The 19,898-nt window shown below is 40.1% G+C and overlaps 1 protein-coding gene across 4 annotated transcripts in view; it reads right to left on the bottom strand.

Moving 5' to 3' along the window:
- mtus1b (microtubule associated tumor suppressor 1b) overlaps positions 1-19,898 on the bottom strand; it is a 139,061-nt gene that overhangs the window by 9,171 nt on the left and 109,992 nt on the right. For all 4 annotated transcript variants that reach the window (XM_078397785.1, XM_078397765.1, XM_078397794.1 and 1 more), the window contains 6 exons: positions 19,188-19,254; positions 10,803-11,017; positions 7,556-7,661; positions 7,335-7,408; positions 5,797-5,889; positions 1,733-1,852 (listed from right to left, as the gene is read on the bottom strand). In XM_078397785.1, the coding sequence (XP_078253911.1) occupies positions 1,733-1,852; positions 5,797-5,889; positions 7,335-7,408; positions 7,556-7,661; positions 10,803-11,017; positions 19,188-19,254 (675 nt within the window). The remainder of the gene's footprint in view (positions 1-1,732; positions 1,853-5,796; positions 5,890-7,334; positions 7,409-7,555; positions 7,662-10,802; positions 11,018-19,187; positions 19,255-19,898) is intronic.

Here is a 19,898-nt window from a genome sequence, read left to right as displayed (position 1 = left end):
TTGTCCAAACTCTCTCCATAGCTAATACCCCCTAAGCCACGCATCATTCCCTCCTCTAAACCCTTTCAAAAGCCTACACGTCCTTCCTGTAATGGGAAACCAAAACTGCACACAATATTCCAAAAGGCCTAACCAAATTCCTATAAAGATCCATCACAACTTCTTGATTTTTTTTTTTTATACACAATGTCCCTGCCTATGAAAGCAAGTATACCATGTGCCTACATTACTCAATATACTTGTTGACACTTTCAGCAAGTTATGGACTTGGACTCTAAGATGCCTCTGTACATCAATGCTGTTAAGCCTCATGCCATTAATTGTATCTTTCTCCTTGCATTTGACCACCTCACACTTGCTCAGATTAAACTCCATCTATTACTCCACCCATTTCTATATCTGATCTATAATCCCGCTGTATACTTTGACAGTTTTCCTTGCGGTCCGTGACCCCAACAAACGTGGTGTCATCTGCATTTATTCACAAAATGCTGGAGTAACTCAGCAGGTCAGGCAGCATCTCGGGAGAGAAGGAATGGGAATGGTGTCATCTGCAAGCAGACTAACCAACCCATCTACGTTTGCGTCCAAATCACTTATATCACAAACAGCAGAAGTCCCAGCACAGATTCCCACTGAACTCCACTGGTCACAAACCAGCCTGAATAATTCTTCCCAACACAACTCTGCCTCATCAGTAAGCCAGTTCTGAATCCATACGACCAAGTCATTTGAGTGCATTAAAGCATTAAAGATTCACTGGGAAGTTGCCTGTTAAGGAATACAAATTAATATTCAAAGTATTTTGATGTTGAAAGACAGGAGAAGATAGCGATTAAAGTAAACTGGAAATATCAAAACCCTTACTGCAGATGAACGACCATATCTATTCACCTTAACTAACCAAGAGAGAGAATGAACTTATTCCAAATACTAAACAACCCTGTGATATTTATTTAAGCTAACGGGATTTATTTAAGCTAACGGGTGGCGCCACCAGCAGTGGCTGCTCTGCAAACAGTCTGTCTGTCCGTGCTTCTTTTTATTATTTTTAGTGTATGTTAAAAAATATGCTTGTGTTCCTTGGTTTATTTTATGTGGGGGGGGGGGGGGGGGGGTGGGGGTAGGGGGAAACTTTAAAATTATTTCGAGGGAGATGCGATTTTTTTCTGTAGCAAACCTGTCCCCACTGTGGCCTAACATCGAGGAGTTAGCGGCCTTTCCTGGAGACCGACAGGCACTCCAAGCCGCAGGAGTCTGCGGGACTATAACATCGCAGAGCTTGCGATCCCTTTGCCGGGGATCGAAGTTCCAACTGCGGGTTCTATGGACTTTAACATCGTGAAGCCCGCGGTCTCTGGTAAGAAGAGGCCGACTCGGGAGCTCCATGCTGTGGAAAGAGTTTCAACCGCTCCACGCGGGCGTTTGAATCACCCCGATGGGGGCTTTGATCATCGGCTGCGGGGACTTTGATCGCCCGACTGTGGATGGTTTGACTGCCCTGATTGCGGGAGAAGAGGAAGAAGCTGAACTTTATTGCCTTCCATCACAGTGCGGAATGTGGAATCCACTGTGATGGATGTTTTTGTTTACTTTTATGTGGTTGTGTGTCTTGTTGCTTTTCACTTAGTATGGCTGTATGGTAACACAAATTTCACTGTACCTTAATTGGTGCATGTGACAATAAACTGACCTTGAGACCTTGAATCTTGAGCTTCTCAAGTGGACTTACCAATCTTTCCATCTGCATCAGCCTTTTCTCTTGATTGTGTATTTTCTCATTCTTTATTTCGAGCACTGCCTTCAAACTTTCCAGTTCTTGCTCCAAAAACAGACCCACGGGGTCAACTTTCTACAAATAAATGTATTAAACCAGTGGGTTTCCAATTACATTGCTGGTTAAGTGAACATTGAGCGAACTTGGTAATGTTGCAGTTATCATGGATGTTTGATAAGTTACGCATCACATGCAAAAAATATCACTTTAATGAGGTGAAGAAATTAGTCTCCAAATAGTGAGCCAGAACTCTGCTTTATCTCCCTCCTCAGTTTAATGAATTTGGAGCCCAACATTGTTTACCTTTACAACCATTTCTGAGCCCACTCCTATGGCCAGGAATCGCTCACATCCCCACAGAATGCAGACCATTTCCCCCATCTCCAGTTTTTCTAATCTACCCCTCCCACAGGACTCTTGCACTCTACTGACCTATTCAATTATTGTTTCAGCCTGCTCTTGTCCCATCAAATTAATTTCCTGCTACCTTGACTCCGATCTTCCCACTCTGGGTCAGTTTCTTTCCACATGCATACTCGACATCTCTGACATCCTCTGCCATTTAGTTTCTGTTCTATTCCTACTTAGTGCACTGTAACTATGGATACACAATTCCTTTGCTACCCCATCTCACCAGGATGATTTTGAACAGAGGTTCAACCAACTCCCCTCTTCCAGCACAAATTTGCTAGTCAACTCAAATCCATTGATATTGCTATGGAAACTCCCTTGGACCTACACTACACACATCTTTGTGAAACAAAATAATGTTTGCTCTCTTCCTCAAATCTTCCTGATATATAAATGACTGTGCAAGAACTGGAATTTCAAAGGATGAGTGGGGATCTTATATATAGAAACATAAAATTCTTAAGTGATTGGACAGGCTAGATTCAGGAAAAAGAATTCCCAATGTTGGGAGAGTCCAGAACCATGGGCCAGTTTAAAAATAAGGGGTAGGCCATTTAGGACTGAGATGAGGAAAAGCTTTTTCACCAGAGAGTTGTGAATCTGTGGAATTCTCTGCCACAGAAGGCAGTGGAGGCCAATTTACTGGATGCATTCAAGAGAGTTAAATATAGCTCTTAGGGCTAACGGAATCAAGGGATATGGGGAGAAAGCAGGAACAGGGTGCTGATTTTGGATGATCAGCCATGATCATATTGAATGGCGGTGCTGACTCGAAGGGCTGAATGGCCTACTCTTGCACCTATTTTCTATGTTTCTATGTACTGTTGCCCCGATCAAATTTCTTTGCTATTGCTGCTATTTCCCACTTGGGTCTAACTTTCATTTCCATCTGTTTCTTTCCTTCCTGGATTTCTTCCCTCCCAATTAAGTTGCCTCAACTGTTTCAGTTCAGGGGCAATTGGGAAATGGCAAATGGTTCAATACTTACCAGCCATGTCCAAATAGGAATCAACATTCCATCAAAAATGTCCTACACTTAAAATTACATGTGATAGCAAAGAGAATTAAAAAAAGGTTTCAATTTGAGTAAGTGTGAGATGCTGTACTTTGGGAGGTTTGATGCCAGGGTAGTTAATAGCAAGACCGTTATCAACATTGATGTAGAGTGATCTTGGGGTCAAAGTTCATAGCTCTGTGAAAGTGGCAACACAAGTGTACAGTGTGATAAAGGCACATGGTGCGCTTGCCAACATTGGTCTAGTTATTGAGTAGGGAAGTCATGCTGCAGCTTTATTGGACAGTGGTGAAGCCGCATTTGGAGTAACATGTGCAGTTCTGATTACCCCATTACAGGAAGAATGAGGAGCATTTGGAGAGGGTGCAGAAGAAGTTTACAGAACATTGGCTGGATTCAACGATATTAGCTATAAAGAATGCAGAAAGGAACTACGGATGCTGATATCGACAAAGTGCGGAAATAACGGAGAAAAAGAGATGGGTGATGTTTTGGGTCAGAACTCATCGTAGCGTCCCAACCCTAAACGTCACCCATCCTTTTGCTCCAGAGATGCTGCCTGACCCGTTGAGTTACTCCAGCACTTTGTGTCTATCTTAGCTATAAAGAGAGTGGGCAAACTTGAATTGTTTTCTTTGGAGAACGGAGGCTGAGGAAAGACTGAAGGGCACAGCTTTACGGTGAGGGCCAAAATTTAAAAAGGAGATATGTACAGCAAGATTATTTTTTTTAATACAGAGAGTGGCAGGTACCTGGAAAGCACTGCCAGGGGTGGAGGCAGATACTCTAGTGGGATTTAAGAGGCATATGGATTTCCAGGAAATGGAGAGATGTGGATCATATGCAGGCAGAGATTATTATTTTAACTTCACATCGTGTTTGGCAAGGGCATTGCGGACTGAATTGTCTGTTCCTGTGCTGTACCAATCCATGTTTTAGTAATCTATAATAGAGTTGTTTACAAATATCATCACCTGCTCAAAACACAGCATTTCCCATGCGGTTTAAACACAGCTGGTCCCAATTTATGCCCACAATTCATTTCTCAAGGCACCCAGTCTCACTGCCACATCACCTCTTGACGGGCATTATTGCCAAACCACTCGTCAGCATTGTACGAGCTACATTTTTTCTGGTAAACAATTAGAAAAGCAGAGTTTTTGCCTTCCCATTCTTGATCCATGCAACACCCATTCTATAGCCAGTGATATCACTACCACCACAAACACTTGGAATGAATCACATTATTTGGAATCTAAAAGATCTAGTTCCAACATCAATTAACTGTTTGCCAGCAATATTCCTGCTCAGACTTCACCCCATGACACCATCAGCTCTCCTATTCAGCTGACCATTGCACTTAGCTTTGCCTGTATGAATCACAAACTTGTTATTGTTGACTCATATTAACTTTTTAATCCCACCACAACCGTTTAATTTCCCTCATAGATCCAGGAAGTGGGCATCAATGTCAATTTCTCATCCCAGGGGAATTTTCCTAAATGAAAGCAAATAGAGGAACAAGTTTCCAGTGGCAGAATGGCAAGTAACCAGAGATCAGATATTAAACCATCCATTTTGACAAAAACTCAACATTTCTTTTGTTCTGGACCTCCAATCCCACTTGGTGCAATACAAACAATTTTTAAGTCACTCTCAACAGCCTTCCCTACTGGCCAAGGTTTTAGTCCATCCGCCCATCACCACCTTTGGTTTAGGGATAATCTTTCTTTGATTATGCTTCAGGGAACAACGAACACATTGTTGCATTTAGAAACACTATATCAATGGAAGCTATCAAATGGGTACTCTCATCTCACCTGACAGATCACAAGTTCTCAAATTACGGTGATGGGAGATGCACTTCAGAACTTGCGGATCATTGCTAATTAATAGTTAAGGTCAAATAATGTACACTTTGCATTCAAGTATAAAACACCATACTAATTAAAACCATTGTTAATATCTGTACTGGTCTCACAGTGTACCATTGAAGAAGGTCTGAAGAAGGGTCTTGTCCCAAAATGTCACCCATTCCTTCTCTCCTGAGATGCTGCCTGGCCTGCTGAGTTACTCCAGCATTTTGTGAATAAATACCTTCGATTTGTACCAGCATCTGCAGTTATTTTCCTACACTATTGTACCATTGAGTTCTGAACTTCAGCACTAAGTTTGAAAGAAAGTCACTAACATTAGTCTAAAATTAATGTCATTGGAATAAAATAAGGTGCAGATGTTGTGATATTCAATACATTTCCAACATATGATCCCCAGAAACCTGGGCTTCACCAAAACAGTAAGACTGATCTTCACGGAAATTTAAATTCTAACAAAAGCAAATGTTGATTGTCAGAGATAGCAAAAATTGGCCTGCTCTATGACATGGTCTGGTTTCAATACTTTGTTTGTATTAGGTAACTTTTGTATCCATGTTATTTCAATTTCAGGACAGCAACTCCATGAGAAAATATGTTTTTGGCATTAACTGCACAAACCCCAGATTTGACAGTTCATCTTGTAAGTGAGTTGATGAAAACAATACATCTCAAAGCATGCCTAACATTTTTTAATCCTCTGCCAAAATAGTACTTACTTGATCTTTCTGCATTTGTGCTTTTGCAATCTCTTTTGTTTTAATTTCTTCTTTCAAAGAATCTTTTTCCTCATTCAGTTTTGCAATCTGTTCCTATAATTACAGATTCCAATTAGACAGGTTCTTAACAATAGGAGTTATTCGGATTTAGCGCATTGATAAAGTATTTTCAAGAATACATCTTGGGGCAAATTAACACATCTTTGGAAGTGCATGGCAAGTATAGACAAATTGCGTAACATACAAATGCAGTCATTTTATAAACTTTGGAAATTGGTCAACAAATCCATGATAATACAGCTACAATATTTATGTCAACATTAGATCCCATATTTTAAGGCAGAGTGCAGAGATCAGTTACAAGAAAAGTAGCAAGGATGAAAAATTGAAAGGGTCCTTTGTGCAGGGGAAATTTCAGATATGGATTTGAAAAGAGTAAAATAAATCTTTTGCAGCAACAAAATATGTAGCCAGATGTCACATGAACAAGTAAAAATGTGAAGTGATATTTATAGCAAAATGATAATGGCAGCAATAATTAACATTCTAAGACAGCACTGTTACAGGGCCACATTTTAAAGACAAAATGGAAAGAGTTAAATACATTTTTAAAGTCAAGAGCCTAAATGGTCAATCACTTGTTCCATCACTAAGCCAAAGCCTTCCTCGTACTTCCACAATTGCTTGTAATTACAGCAATACTCGAGTAATATTTATTGTCATCCCTAAATGTATTGATTGGATGAAGTATCGACATAGGGCAATCTAAACCTAGGATTAGCAGGCAATTTACAACAAGAATGCAACATTCTAATGCCATTGATGCCATGTCACCAGTTAGATTTATTAAACTCAATTCCGCATGGTATTTCAGCTTGTTAGTTTGTACCTTAAATGCAAGACCACTAGAGTTACAAGATCTGTACACATTAAACAAATACCATCAACTTGAAACATCAACTGTTCCCCTCCCACAGATGTCGCCTAACCAGCCGTGTATTTCCAACATGAGGTTTCTCTTTACACTTTTGAAACAAGATCTTGTGCCCATGTACTCAAAACGACGTACCCATGTACTCTGAGAATTTGAACATGACGATTTCTCCAATTTTACCGTATTTGTTTTCTTACATTCAACTTAGCACGATTGGACCAAGTGCTTCAAATTTATCCTATCATTGAGAGTTTGTAATTAGCTCAACAGCAGTATTTTTGTATCCATTTGCTCAACATTAATTTTGATATTTCTGATTTCCTTCATTCTAACTTTTGGGCAATCATTTCAGGTCCCTGCTGTGCCCAAAATGCAATACTACAGGTGTCAAATATATTAAGGCAAAAACTTTCCACCAGTGATTGTTATGCTGGCAGGATTATTTTGTTTCACTGGACATGCAGTTTTCCCCAAGGCAGATTTTGCCTCTGAACCATCAAAATAACAATCCAGTCATTCACTGGCAATGCACAAAATTTCTGATGTATCTTCCCAATTTAGAACTCATTTGCCAAGAACTTTCCTGCGAGCTTGTTACACTAACCTCAAACAGTGATTGTCTCTCTGTAAAGCTCTCTTCCAATGCCATTTGTTCCACCTCATGAGATCTGGTCAGTTCTGCAAGGAAATACAAAAATTAATTCTAAAGTTACAGATTATATCAAAAATAACACCGATGAGTGGCATTTGTCAACTGTTTATAAATCATCTATTCAATTCACTATGCCATTCCATTGATAAAATATCACATTCAATGCTGATTACCTGCCAAAGACTGTTGATAGTCTTTCTCAAGGGATTCTAGATTATTTGCATGGGTTGCAACAAGTTCTACTTTATGGGCTTCATGCTCAGAAGTGAAGCTGTCAACCTAAAAAAAGGCATCAATTAATGGTCATATCATGGAAATTATGCAATTGCAGAGTCACTTAAACCTTTAGGACATTCCCAATTCTGATGCAACTAAAGATTATTGAAATGCAATCATTGTACAAAGTGTAGAAGCAAAATAATATATGGCAAACTACTGGAAAGAGGATTTTAACAATAACTGAATGATCATTCGAAGATAGAGGAATGCCCTTTACAAGATAAAGGAAAATTTGGAATAATCTGGTTTGAGAACAGCTCCATCCAAGACCACACGTAGTAACAGAGAGTTGTGGGAACAGCACAGACAATCACGCAAACCAACCTCCCTTCCATTGATTCCATCTATACTTCATGCTGCCTCGGCAAGGCCACTGGCATAACCAGTTGCATCCTCTTCTCCCGTCCGAACAGACATGAGGTACAAAAGTTTGAAAACGCACACTTCCAGAGTCATTTTCTTCCCAGCTGTTATCAGGTAACTGAATGGTCTTCATCAGCTAGAGTGTGGTCCCGACATCCATCTACCTAATTCAAGAGCTTTAAACTACTTTTAAATCAGACTATCTTGCAGTAAATATTGTACCCTTTATCCTCTATCAGTGCACTGTCGACGGCTTGAATGTAAGCATGCTTAGTCTTCGTGACTGGACAGCATGTAAACAAAAATACAATATAAATAAACTAAATTAAACAAAACTAAAATTTCAATGACAGGCAAAGTAATGCCCAACTGCCCTCAAATATGGTACTAAGCTCCTTGAGCTGCTCTAGTTCCATGATTAAATTTCTCTTTTGGTTGGGGATTCCAAGATTTAACCTCGCAATAACGCATTGAGGATCAATGCTTACATTTTAGCTAATATTAGGATTTTTTTAAAATGTCCTTAATTGTGCTAATTCAACTTAAAAGTAGTTTACAAATTAAAATCAAATTTTTAGAACTGTAAGATTGCTCAAGTCTCAATGTACAGGGTAATCAGGTTCCGTGTGAACAGAGCATCAGTTGCTTTTCATTTAATGGCAGAGAAACTTGAACATGCAGATTAGAAAGCAGCCAGAGTAATGTTGCTCAAGAATTTTCATAACGCAGTAAACGATTAGTGTCCAGATAGACACACAAAATGCTGGAGTAACTCAAGGGTCAGACAGCACCTCTGGAGTCAGAGTCATGGAATGATACAGCATGGAAACAGGCCCTTCGGCCCAACTTGCCCACACCGACCATCATGTCCCGGCTACTCCAATCCCACCTACCCACGTTTGGTCCACATCCCTCCAAACACATCCTTTCCATAGCAGTTTCTTAAATTTTGGGATAGTCCAGCCTCAACTACCTCCTCTGGCAGCTTGTTCCATACACCAACCACAATGTGTGAGAAAAAGTTACCCCTCAAATTCCTATTAAATCTTTTCCCTTTAACCTTAACCCTATGTCCTCTAGTGCTCGATTCACCTACTTTGGGCAAGAGATTCTGTGCATTTTATTGGACCCAATCTATTCCTCTCATGATTTTATACACCTCTAAGATCACTCCTCACCCTCCTACACTCCAGCTCGACATCTTTCCTATAACATGGTGCCCAAAACTGAACACAATACTCTAAATGCCACCTCACCAACATCTTACACTACTGCAACATGACCTCCCAATACTCTGACTGATGAAGGCCAATGTGCCAACCTATCTACCCGAGACTCCACCTTCAAGGAGTGCACCTGCACTCGTCGATCCCTCTGCTCAACAACACTCCTCAGAGCCCTACCATTCACTGTGTTGGTCCTGCCCATGTTAGACTTCCCAAAATGCAACATCTCACATTTCTCTACCCATCAGCCCTTCCTCAGCCCACTTGACCAATCGATCAAGATCCTACTGCAAATTTTCATAACCATCTTCACTATCTGCAAAATCACCCACTTTTGTGAAGAAAAGGAATAGGTGACGTTTCGGGTCGAGACCCTTCTTCAGACAGAGAGTCAAGGGAAGGGAAACGAGAGATATAGACAGGAATAGATACAGAACAAATGAATTAAAGATACAAAAAATTATAATAATGATAAAGGAAACAAGTATATACTACCTGGGTATTGAACAGGGACAAATTTAGAGGTAGCTAACAATTTCCCGCCTCCCCTTTCCCTGTGAGCAATTTCTTTCCCCCCCCCCCCCCTTTCCTTCCTCTGGCCTCAATTATCAACTCTTTGGTCTCTCCGATTAAACCTTCTGCTTTAATCTCTGGACTTTGTTCCAACCATCTGCCATACAGATTAAACCTTCTGCTTTAATCTCTGGACTTTGTTCCAACCATCTGCCCCCAACCTGTGTCCTGCTACACTTTGTCCTACCTTTTTATCTCTCCCAGTTTTCTTCTGCTCCTCCACCCCCTCCCAACAATCAGTCTGAGTAAGGATCCTGACCCAAAACGTCACCTATCCATCTTCACCAGAGATGCTGCCTGACCCAGAGTTACTCAAGTACTTTCTGTCCTTGTGTAAACCAGCATCTACAGTTCCTAGTTTCCACATTTCAGCAAATTTTATTGTGGTTTTCAATAGGTAACTGTCTAGATATTTGAAGAGAATAAATTTACAGCTTACAAAGAGCTAGTATAGGCGTAATGTGTCAAATCACCATTTCCTACAATGTAATCACTGCAATCACTGTAATCTGTAATCACGGCGGCACGGTAGCGCAGCGGTAGAGTTGCTGCTTTACAGCGAATGCAGCGCCGGAGACTCAGGTTCGATCCTGACTACGGGTACTGCACTGTAAGGAGTTTGTACGTTCTCCCCGTGACCTGCGTGGGTTTACTCCGAGATCTTCGGTTTCCTCCCACACTCCAAAGACGTACAGGTATGTAGGTTAATTGGCTGGGTAAATGTAAAAATTGTCCCTAGTGGGTGTAGGATAGTGTTAATGTACGGGGATCACTGGGCGGCACGGACTTCGAGGGCCGAAAAGGCTTGTTTCTGGCTGTATGTATATGATATGATATGATAATTCAATATGACATTTAACCAACAAAAAAAATTTAAATCAAAAAATAAAACCATATGCCAAAAAAGGTAACATTGAATAGTGCAGAATCAAGTTACTATTTTTTCCCTTGAAATTAAAATTCATCTGAAGAATCAGACCTCCTTTTGCAGATGTACTTGCAGAGTTTCCACATCTTGTTTGAAGTTTTGCTGTAAATGCTCCTTCTCTGCATTGAAAAGCTGTTCCAGTTTCTGTTCCAAATCTTTAAGCTCATTCCGATGTTCTTCAGACAGCTTTTGAATGACTCCTTCATATTTCTTTTGAAGTTCTTCCCGATCCTTCTCTAACTGGGCATACGTCGAATTCCTCGTCTCTGCATGGCATAAATTGTTGGTTGAGCTAATGGTATAAATGCATGCATAAATCATTTCCAGCTTTAAAATCTAGAACACCTTTTGGATCAGTTTTTGTGCATCCCCTGCTGGATTTTTGAACCCGAGCAGAAAAGCATTCAGGGCAGCACTTCACCTTGTGTGGATTTACAACAAAAAAAAATAGAGACAATTTGATTAAAAACCTGGATTTGCCAGATATTTTATTCTTGCATTTTGTACACAACATTGGAAGAGGGGTTCCTGCAAGACTTTAGTGGAAGAAGAAAATAACTGAAGGAAGACTCTAAAGTTCAGCCTGCCACATGCGCAATACCATGCTGCACATCCATTTTGTTCCAGTCATCCAGTCAATATAGATTTAAAGCAATTTACATTGGAACATGGCATTAAGCCCTTCATGTCCATTTAGGCCAAAATAAGTGTTATGCTTCCTCCAGATCATGAAACAGGATCCCTTTTCAGGCAAAGGGATTTCTACACAAAGGGTCCAGAGGAGGACTGGTCTTAAAGAAGCAAATACCACTGCAAAATAAGCATGTGCACGAACCCGACTTGGAACCAACCCCACTGACAGCCGTGTTAGGATCATAACCACAGCAATCTTCTACTCTCCCGACATCAAAAGGTTTACTTCAACCCATCATTTCGCCCTTGCAGTTTGGCCAGAATGTAGAAGAATGGACAATAGATATAACTGTAGATTATTCTATGGCAATATGATTGGTAACTTAAAGAAATTCAAACAGACTGGGATTGTTTTTGTAGGAGTGGACACAAGGGCAAATGCAAGAACTCTCTCAAACAGGCATTTAGCCTCCATCTCAAAATGGAGATGAGAAAAAATTAACCAAATCTTCAATTTTCTATGCAATAGTTCCACGAAGACCCAGAAAACATTCATGGCAGACTTCAAATTTTGTAAATTACGGGAACCAATGAAAAAAGGGGCTGCAAGCAAGGTTTTTTTTAATTTTCTGAGTAGTTTCAATTAAAATGGTAGTCTAAGCTTTTAGATGCATTTTTTCTCTGACACAACCTCACCTACGATTGCAGACGAGTTGGCAGATCAAGTACATTCGATTTATTTTTACAACAGGATCAAACACCTCCAAATGCATTTGGATAAACCTGTGCATAAGTAACGAGGCAAAAATCCATTTCCTGCAACACCAATTTTTTAATATCAGCCACTTAAATAACTCAATGCAGTCCACTGCAGTCTGAAAGTGCAGCAACGTCACACTAATCATTGGTTCTGGTAAAAATTGCAGGCATAACTCCCAATGACAACACAGCTGATTACATTATTCAGGACAATCTCATGCTTGTTAATATACTTCCAGTTAAAAAAAACAGACTCCTTTATTCCAATACTAAAAATAGCTTCAAGGACAACGGTCATGCATTCAAGGTACTTTAAAAAAGGGCAGTTACTCAGCTGGAGTTACTCAGCAGGTCAAGCAGCATCTCTGTAGAACACAGAAGGGTAACATTTCAGGTCAGAACCCTTCTTCACACTGGTGGTGGGAGGGGAGAGTGGTGGGTTAGAAGAAAGCTGGAAGAGAGTAGAGGCAAGACAGAGCGTGACAGATAATATGTGGATATGGTGGATTCAGGCCAGGGGGTTTTGATGGTTGGGCCAAAGGCCAGTGATAAAAGCAGGTGAGAGGCAGAGGAATGAATGTAGGAGGGGAAGGAGAGAAATAGGTGCAAGTCCAGCTGAGGCAATGGGGGGGGGGGGGAGAAAGGAGGCTGTGGGGAGAAAGGGGTGCGGGGGGTTTAGAGGTTACCTAAAATTGGAAAATTCATTCTATGTAATATTATGTAAATAATATGTCATACAAAGTAAATATAGGCTGTGTTCAATGGAATTAGTGTAGTTTGGCACAGAACTAGAAAGCTGAACTGTATTGGTGTTTGTAATTTCACCTTGTATTAAACGCATTTCAAAGACACAATATCCAAATATCATATTCAGACTTTTTCAGCAAACCAAATAGATTTCAAATTCAATAATTAGCCAGGATTGGCTGTGATTAGTTTTCATCTACCCAAATTGAATCTCACTGACTCAAACTTCCTTTACTCTTCTTCCACAGCCCTCAGTCCAATCTTACGCTGGAGACAGGTTAGTGTGTACAAAGTGTACAAGATCCAGCTGATCCCTTGAGACTGCTCTACCATTACCAAGATCATGGCTGATCCCACCATATTCCTCCCAGCCCTACCTGATCAAGTATCTTCACTTTCAGCTTTAAAAATGTCCATACAATACTGCTTCCTGCTGAACAGATGCCCAATTCTCAAACCAATATCATAGAAATAGGTGCAGGAGTAGGCCATTCAGCCTTCGAGCCAGCACTACCATTCAATATGATCATGACTGATCATCCAAATTCAGTACCGTGTTCCGGCTTTTTCCCCATATCCCTTGATTCCCTTAGCTTAGCTCAAAGAGCTAACCTGATGATCTGATGCCTGTTCTGCTTATTATCATGTAGGCATTCTATTGTCAACCACTTGACTTGAAACCATCATAACTTGATACGTTACTGGCATCCACAGTAATAAAGAGATTTTTTTATCCATAAGATACCAATGAACAAAAAACAAAATACATCAGAGGGCAGTGATTACATTATTCAGGACAATCTCATGCTAGTTAATAAACTTCCAGTTAAAAAAAACAGACTCCTTTATTCCAATACTAAAAATAGCTTCAAGGACAACGGTCATGCATTCAAGGTACTTTAAAAAAGGGCAGTGCTGGAGTTACTCAGCAGGTCAAGCAGCATCTCTGTAGAACACGGAAGGGTAACATTTCAGGTCAAGACCCTTCTTCACACTGGTGGTGGGAGGGGAGAGTGGTGGGTTAGAAGAAAGCTGGAAGAGAGTAGAGGCAAGACAGAGCGTGTCAGCAAGACAGATGCTTGAAAGAGGAAAGTATTATTCAATTGCCGGGGTGGATTACATCAGATCGCTGAGGATACCTGGTGTGGTCTCATTAAAACTGAAGCATCTTCTTCACCTACAGTGGCCTTGCTGATAATAAATTTCTCACTGCTTATAAATTGTTTGTGTAATCAACCATATTCATGCACATGGACTACAATAGATAGACATTATAAATGCATTCCATTTCTCTTCTTTCATTACCTTCAACTTAGAGCCATGGATAGCTCTGAATTTACCACAAATGGTGGACAGGAAAACAAAGTGTACAAATTGGATAGATGTCAAGTTTATAGATGGTATTCAATTTAGGAACTACAGCAACATTGAAGTTAAAAGGGTAGTGATAACAAACGGAGTCCAGTCATATGGGGGGGGGGGGGGGGGGGGGGGGGGGGAGGGGGTCCTGTTGTGGTAATTCCGTACAATTACATTGCATGCACATGCTGTGTAATGTGGATGTTTTTTAGAGAACCAAGGATACAAAAAAACCCTAACATTTTCAGCTCTGTCTGGTCCTCCACGCAGCCTGGGTCAAAAAAGGCACCAGGAAAGTGAATATCAGCAAGTTTCAGGAAATGGCCATCGATAGACAATAGGTGTACGAGTAGGCCATTGGTGTACGAGTAGGTGTACGAGCCAATATTGTCATTCAATGTGATCATGGCTGATCATTCACTGCCTGCTGTACCTGCCTGCTAACTTCAAGTGACTGATGAACAAGGGCACCCAGATCTCTTTGTACTTCCCCATTTCCTAACTTGACACCGTTCAGATAATAATCTACCTTCCTATTCTTCCCCAACATCAATCCAAACATCTCTTGCTCCACTGCAAAATGCTGGAAATATTCAGCATCTTCCTTCAGACATGTATGTAGGGGTTCCTAAATGGGAGGAAATACAGTAGGCTCCAATCATTTTCCAATGTCTGGGTGCAGATGTGTTGGCTGAAGAATGGAAGATTTGTCTTATGACTGTTAAAAAGGGCAGGCTCAGTAATTTCAGGCGAGGCAGTAATACCAGCAGAACAACAATTTTTTTAATGGAGCAGTGGCATGCATTGGCACTGCGCAATGTACACTTAGACAAATGCAATGATGAGCTCAGCTATTGATGCAATTTACGTGGACGTTTGGAAAATAGCCAACAATCTCATCAGATTGAACAGGAAATTAAACCACCAGTAAATTGAATGGAGTGGCATTCTGCAGGGTTTAATACTAAGCCGCTTGTTTTTTATTGTATCGAAATTGTCCATAAATTCAGTCATGAAGCAGGTAATACTAGGTAGCACAGCTGGTATCCCGCATACAATTCTGGTGCCGACACAACAGGAATGCAATATGACCAGACTGCAGTTATAATGAAAGAATGCTTAGGGTGGATTAAATTGAGGTTGTGTGTGAAAACATTTTGATTGAGATGTATAACATTTGTCACAAAGTCATAAGGTCACATGTAATAGGAGCAGAATTAGGCCATTCGGCTCATCGTCTACTCCGCCATTCACTCCTGGCTGATCTATCTCCCTCCTAACCCCATTCTCCGGCCTTCTCCCCATAACCCGACACCCGTACTAATCAAGAATCAATCTATCGATCTCTGCCTTAAAAATATCCATTGACTTGGCCTCCACAGCCTTCGGTGGCAAAGAATTCCACAGGTTCACCACCCTCTGACGAAAGAAATTCCTTCTCACCTCTGCGTGGAGATGAGAATGTGGCAGGCAGCATTCCTGGAGTATATGAAGAGATGACATTTTGAGTTGTGAGGAAGGGCTCTGAACTGAAACATGTCCTCCAGGGATGCTGCCTGGCCCACCGAGTTGCTCCCACACAGTTTATTTCATTGTAAGCCAACATCTGCAGGTCCTTGTTTCTACTGTGTAAAATTCAGTGTTTACAGGGGGAAATGGAATATCCCATTTCTCTTGGGTCAATACCCTAGTGGCAAGTTACTATTTGGAAGGGTTTACAGAAGACATTTTTCTGCCATTATGAGTTACAAATCAAGAATTTACAGAATGCAAAGGGCGGAGGCAGAACCCCTTAATTAGTACCTGGATAATAATTTCAAAAACCATAAACCAAATAGCTATGGGTGGAGAATTGGAAGTGTTATTAAATACTCCATTTTGCCCTGCATGAGCATTGATGAATGTGTTTCCACACCATGGGTTATGATACATCTTAAACTGCTGTCTTAACATTCACAGTTGAAGATGAAGAAAGCAATCCTTCAGCATCCATTTTAACCAAAGACAAGTTGAATCTCCTTAATTGCAGTTAGACATGCCAATATTAAGCATTAGCACGGGTTTGGATCATGTGAAATACATTTATCAACCCAAGCAGGGCCACCAATGGGGTCAAAATAATTGTCTCACTTACTCAATGAATGCTCAAACAATATGACACCAAATATCATTCCAGGTATCATTAACCAGTTCAAATACAGTGCCCTCCATAATGTTTGGGACAAAGACCCATCGTTTAATTATTTGCCTCTGTACTCCACAATTTGAGATTTGTAATAGAGAAAAAAAAATCACATGTTGTTAAAGTGCACATTGTTAGATTTTAAAGGGTATTTTTATACATTTTGGTTTCACCAGGCAGAAATTACAGCTGTGTTTATACATAGTCCCCCCATTTCAGGGCATCATAATGTTTGGGACACATGGCTTCACGGGTTTTTGTAATTGCTCAGGTGCGTTTAAATGCCTCCTTTATGCAAGTATAAGAGAGCTCTCAGCACCTCGTCTTCCCTCCAGTCTTTCAATCACCTTTGGAAACTTTTATTGCTGTTTATCAACAAGAGGACCAGTTCTCCCAATGAAAGTCAAAGCAGCCACTATGAGATTGAGAAACAAGAATAAAACTGTTAGAGACATCAGCCAAACCTTGGGCTTACCAAAATCAACTGTTTGGAACATCAACGAGAAGAAAGAGAGCACTGGTGAGCTTACTAATCGCAAAGGGACTGGCGGGCCATGGAAAACCTCCACAGCTGATGACAGTAGAATTCTCTGGAGAATAAAGAAAAATCCCCAAACACCTGTCTGACAGATCTGAAATACTCTTCAGGAGTCAGGTGCGGATTTGTCAATGACCACTGTCCGCAGAAGACTTCATGAACAGAAATACAGAGGCTAACACTGCAAGATGCAAACCACTGGTTAGCCGCAAAAATAGGATGGCCAGGTTACAGTTTGCAAGAAGTACTTAAAAGAGCAACCACAGTTCTTTAAAAAGGTCTTATGGACAGATGAGACGAAGATTACCTTACATCAGAGTGTTGGCAAGAGCAAAGTATGGAGGAGAGAAGGAACTGCCCAAGATCCAAAGCATACCACCTCATCTGTGATGCACAGTGGTGGGGGTGTTATGGCCTGGACATGTATGGCTGCTGAAGGTACTGGCTCACTTATCTTAATTGATGATACAACTGCTGATGGTAGTAGCATAATTTTAATTCTGAAGTGTATAGACACATCCTATTTGCTCAAGTTCAAACAAATACCTCAAAACTCATTGGCCGGCGGTTCAATCTACAGCAAGACAATGATCCTAAACATACTGCCAAAGCAACAAAGGAGTTTTTCAAAGCTAAAAAATGGTCAATTCTTGAGTGGCCAAGTCAATCACCCGATCTGAACCCAATTGAATATGCCTTTTATATGCTGAAGAGAAAACTGAAGGGTACTAGCCCCCAAAACAAGCATAAGCTAAAGACGGCTGCAATGCAGGCCTGGCAGAGCATCACCAGGGAAGACACCCAGCAACTGGTGATGTCCATGAATCGCACACTTCAAGCAGTCATTGCATGCAAAGGATATACAACAAAATACTAAACATGACTACTTTCATTTACGTGACATTGCTGTGCCCCAAACATTATGGTGCCCTGAAATGGGGGACTATGTATAATCATAGTTTACATGGTGAAACCAAAATGTATAAAAATGGCCTTTATTAAAATCTGGCAATGTGCACTTTAACCACACGTGATTCTTTCTATTACAAATTTCGAATTGTGGGGTACAGAGGCAAAAAATAAATGATGGGTCTTTGTCCCAAACATTATGGAGGGCACTGTAACATTCTTGCGACACTAATCTTAAATACTGAACCATCTACTGTCTTAAGGTGCTATCTGGAATAAAACTCAGGTTGGTTCCTTCCCAACACTAGCTTCTGCAAGGCTATGAATGGGAAAATATGTAAAACCAAGAAAATGTGATTTAGCCATGTTGAGCCACCTACAAACAAAATAGCCCAGAATGATGAAAGCAAGTAGACTCCCAAATTCCTCTTCAATTGATTCATTGCACAAGCTCTTTTAAAGCTTGCCACAAGAACCAGAAGTCAGAACCAGAAATCTGTTTGTTATTACTTGTTTGTTATGAACCAAAGTAAAAAAGACATTACTGGAATAACTCAGCAGGTTAAACTGTTGAATCTACCTGACTAATTTTGAAGGCATGACTATTATTTAGTGAGCACTTTATTTGAGAGAGCTGGAAGCTAGCAAGACATTTCACTTTTCAATCCACATCAATGTCAAGCATGGTAAATATAAAATGGGTGCAGAAGGGAAAAATTCTGGTGCCTCAAGTCAGAATGTGACTAGTGCATTCTGAATTCAATGTTTTTCTGCTTGGTCAACTGGCCTGCATCAAGTCAATACATGTCAAAATGCACACAATTTCTGCTTAAATTTGATGCGTACAATGAATAAGGCTAACACAATTGAAGAATTACTTTGAATTCCCCAGAACTTCAATTCTGGGTTATCTTTTTTGTCCAAGTTTCCATGTGTACAAAGCAGGTAAATGCACAAAACTCTGATAGTTTCAATACTTAGAAGTTTAATCAAGAAAAAAACAAAAACATTTCATTCTGAATAATTTAAATCAAAGTAAAGAAAAACAGTCAAGTTTTTATTTGGATCCAAACTGTTAAGAGTTCGCATTCTGGTGATGCAACAGAAACATTAAGGCAACTCATGCTACACCAAGTGGGAGAAATTCCATGAGCAGTCAAGCCATCAGACTCCAGGGAAATATAAAATCAAATAGCTTTCAGTTACCAAGGATGAACTAGGTGGAGAAATTTAATTCAACACTTACGCATAGATTGCATCATGTAAATTTTAGAACTCAAAGTATAATATCAATTTATGCATTTCTTACCTAGTTCAGAATGCAAAGCAAGCAACTCATGAGACAACTCCTTGCGTTGTTTGTCCACTTCCTCCTTCTGTGAAGAAAAATATTTTGTTACCACAGAAATATCTTTAGTGCATCAAAACTGTTCATGTTACTGTCTCAAATTTGTAGTTCAGTTTCCAATGGTGGAAACTGAAATTCATCCAAGTGACAAAAACACCAAAAGTGGTTCAGAAAAATTCCCAATAGAAACATGTACAAAGCATGTTGTAATGGATAGGGACAAACTAACATGTGCCTTCTAGACAAAGCCTCAAAGCTAAGTAAGTTCATCTGGAGGAAAAAAAACCAATTCAGTAACTTTTGATTTGCATTTCCAAACTCAACTATGTCAGTCGGTGTACTAAAGAACAGTATAATTTGTTTAAGGGTTTTAAATGAGTAAATTATGCACAAATCTTTTGAGATCAGCATTTCAACTGTATTAACTACCATCACAATATAATTTACATTGCATATTGACCGTACAACACAATTTAGCATTTCCAACAGAGACTTAAATTTATAAAACAAGTATGGCTGTAAATTGATCCAGTAAATACTTCTATCTTCAACAAAAGCAAAATCCAAAATATTGAAGTGCACAATTTTACGTAATCTTATAAAGAAAAACAGGCAGGCCTTGCATTACCTTCAGTATCCTAGACAAAATCAAGCGACATCCAATTCACCAGC

This window comes from Rhinoraja longicauda, chromosome 1, assembly GCF_053455715.1.
Source record: "Rhinoraja longicauda isolate Sanriku21f chromosome 1, sRhiLon1.1, whole genome shotgun sequence".
Classification (NCBI taxonomy): Eukaryota; Metazoa; Chordata; class Chondrichthyes; order Rajiformes; family Arhynchobatidae; genus Rhinoraja; species Rhinoraja longicauda.
The sequence above is the reverse complement of the archived record's forward strand: the minus strand, read 5'-3'. Positions and strand labels throughout refer to the sequence as shown.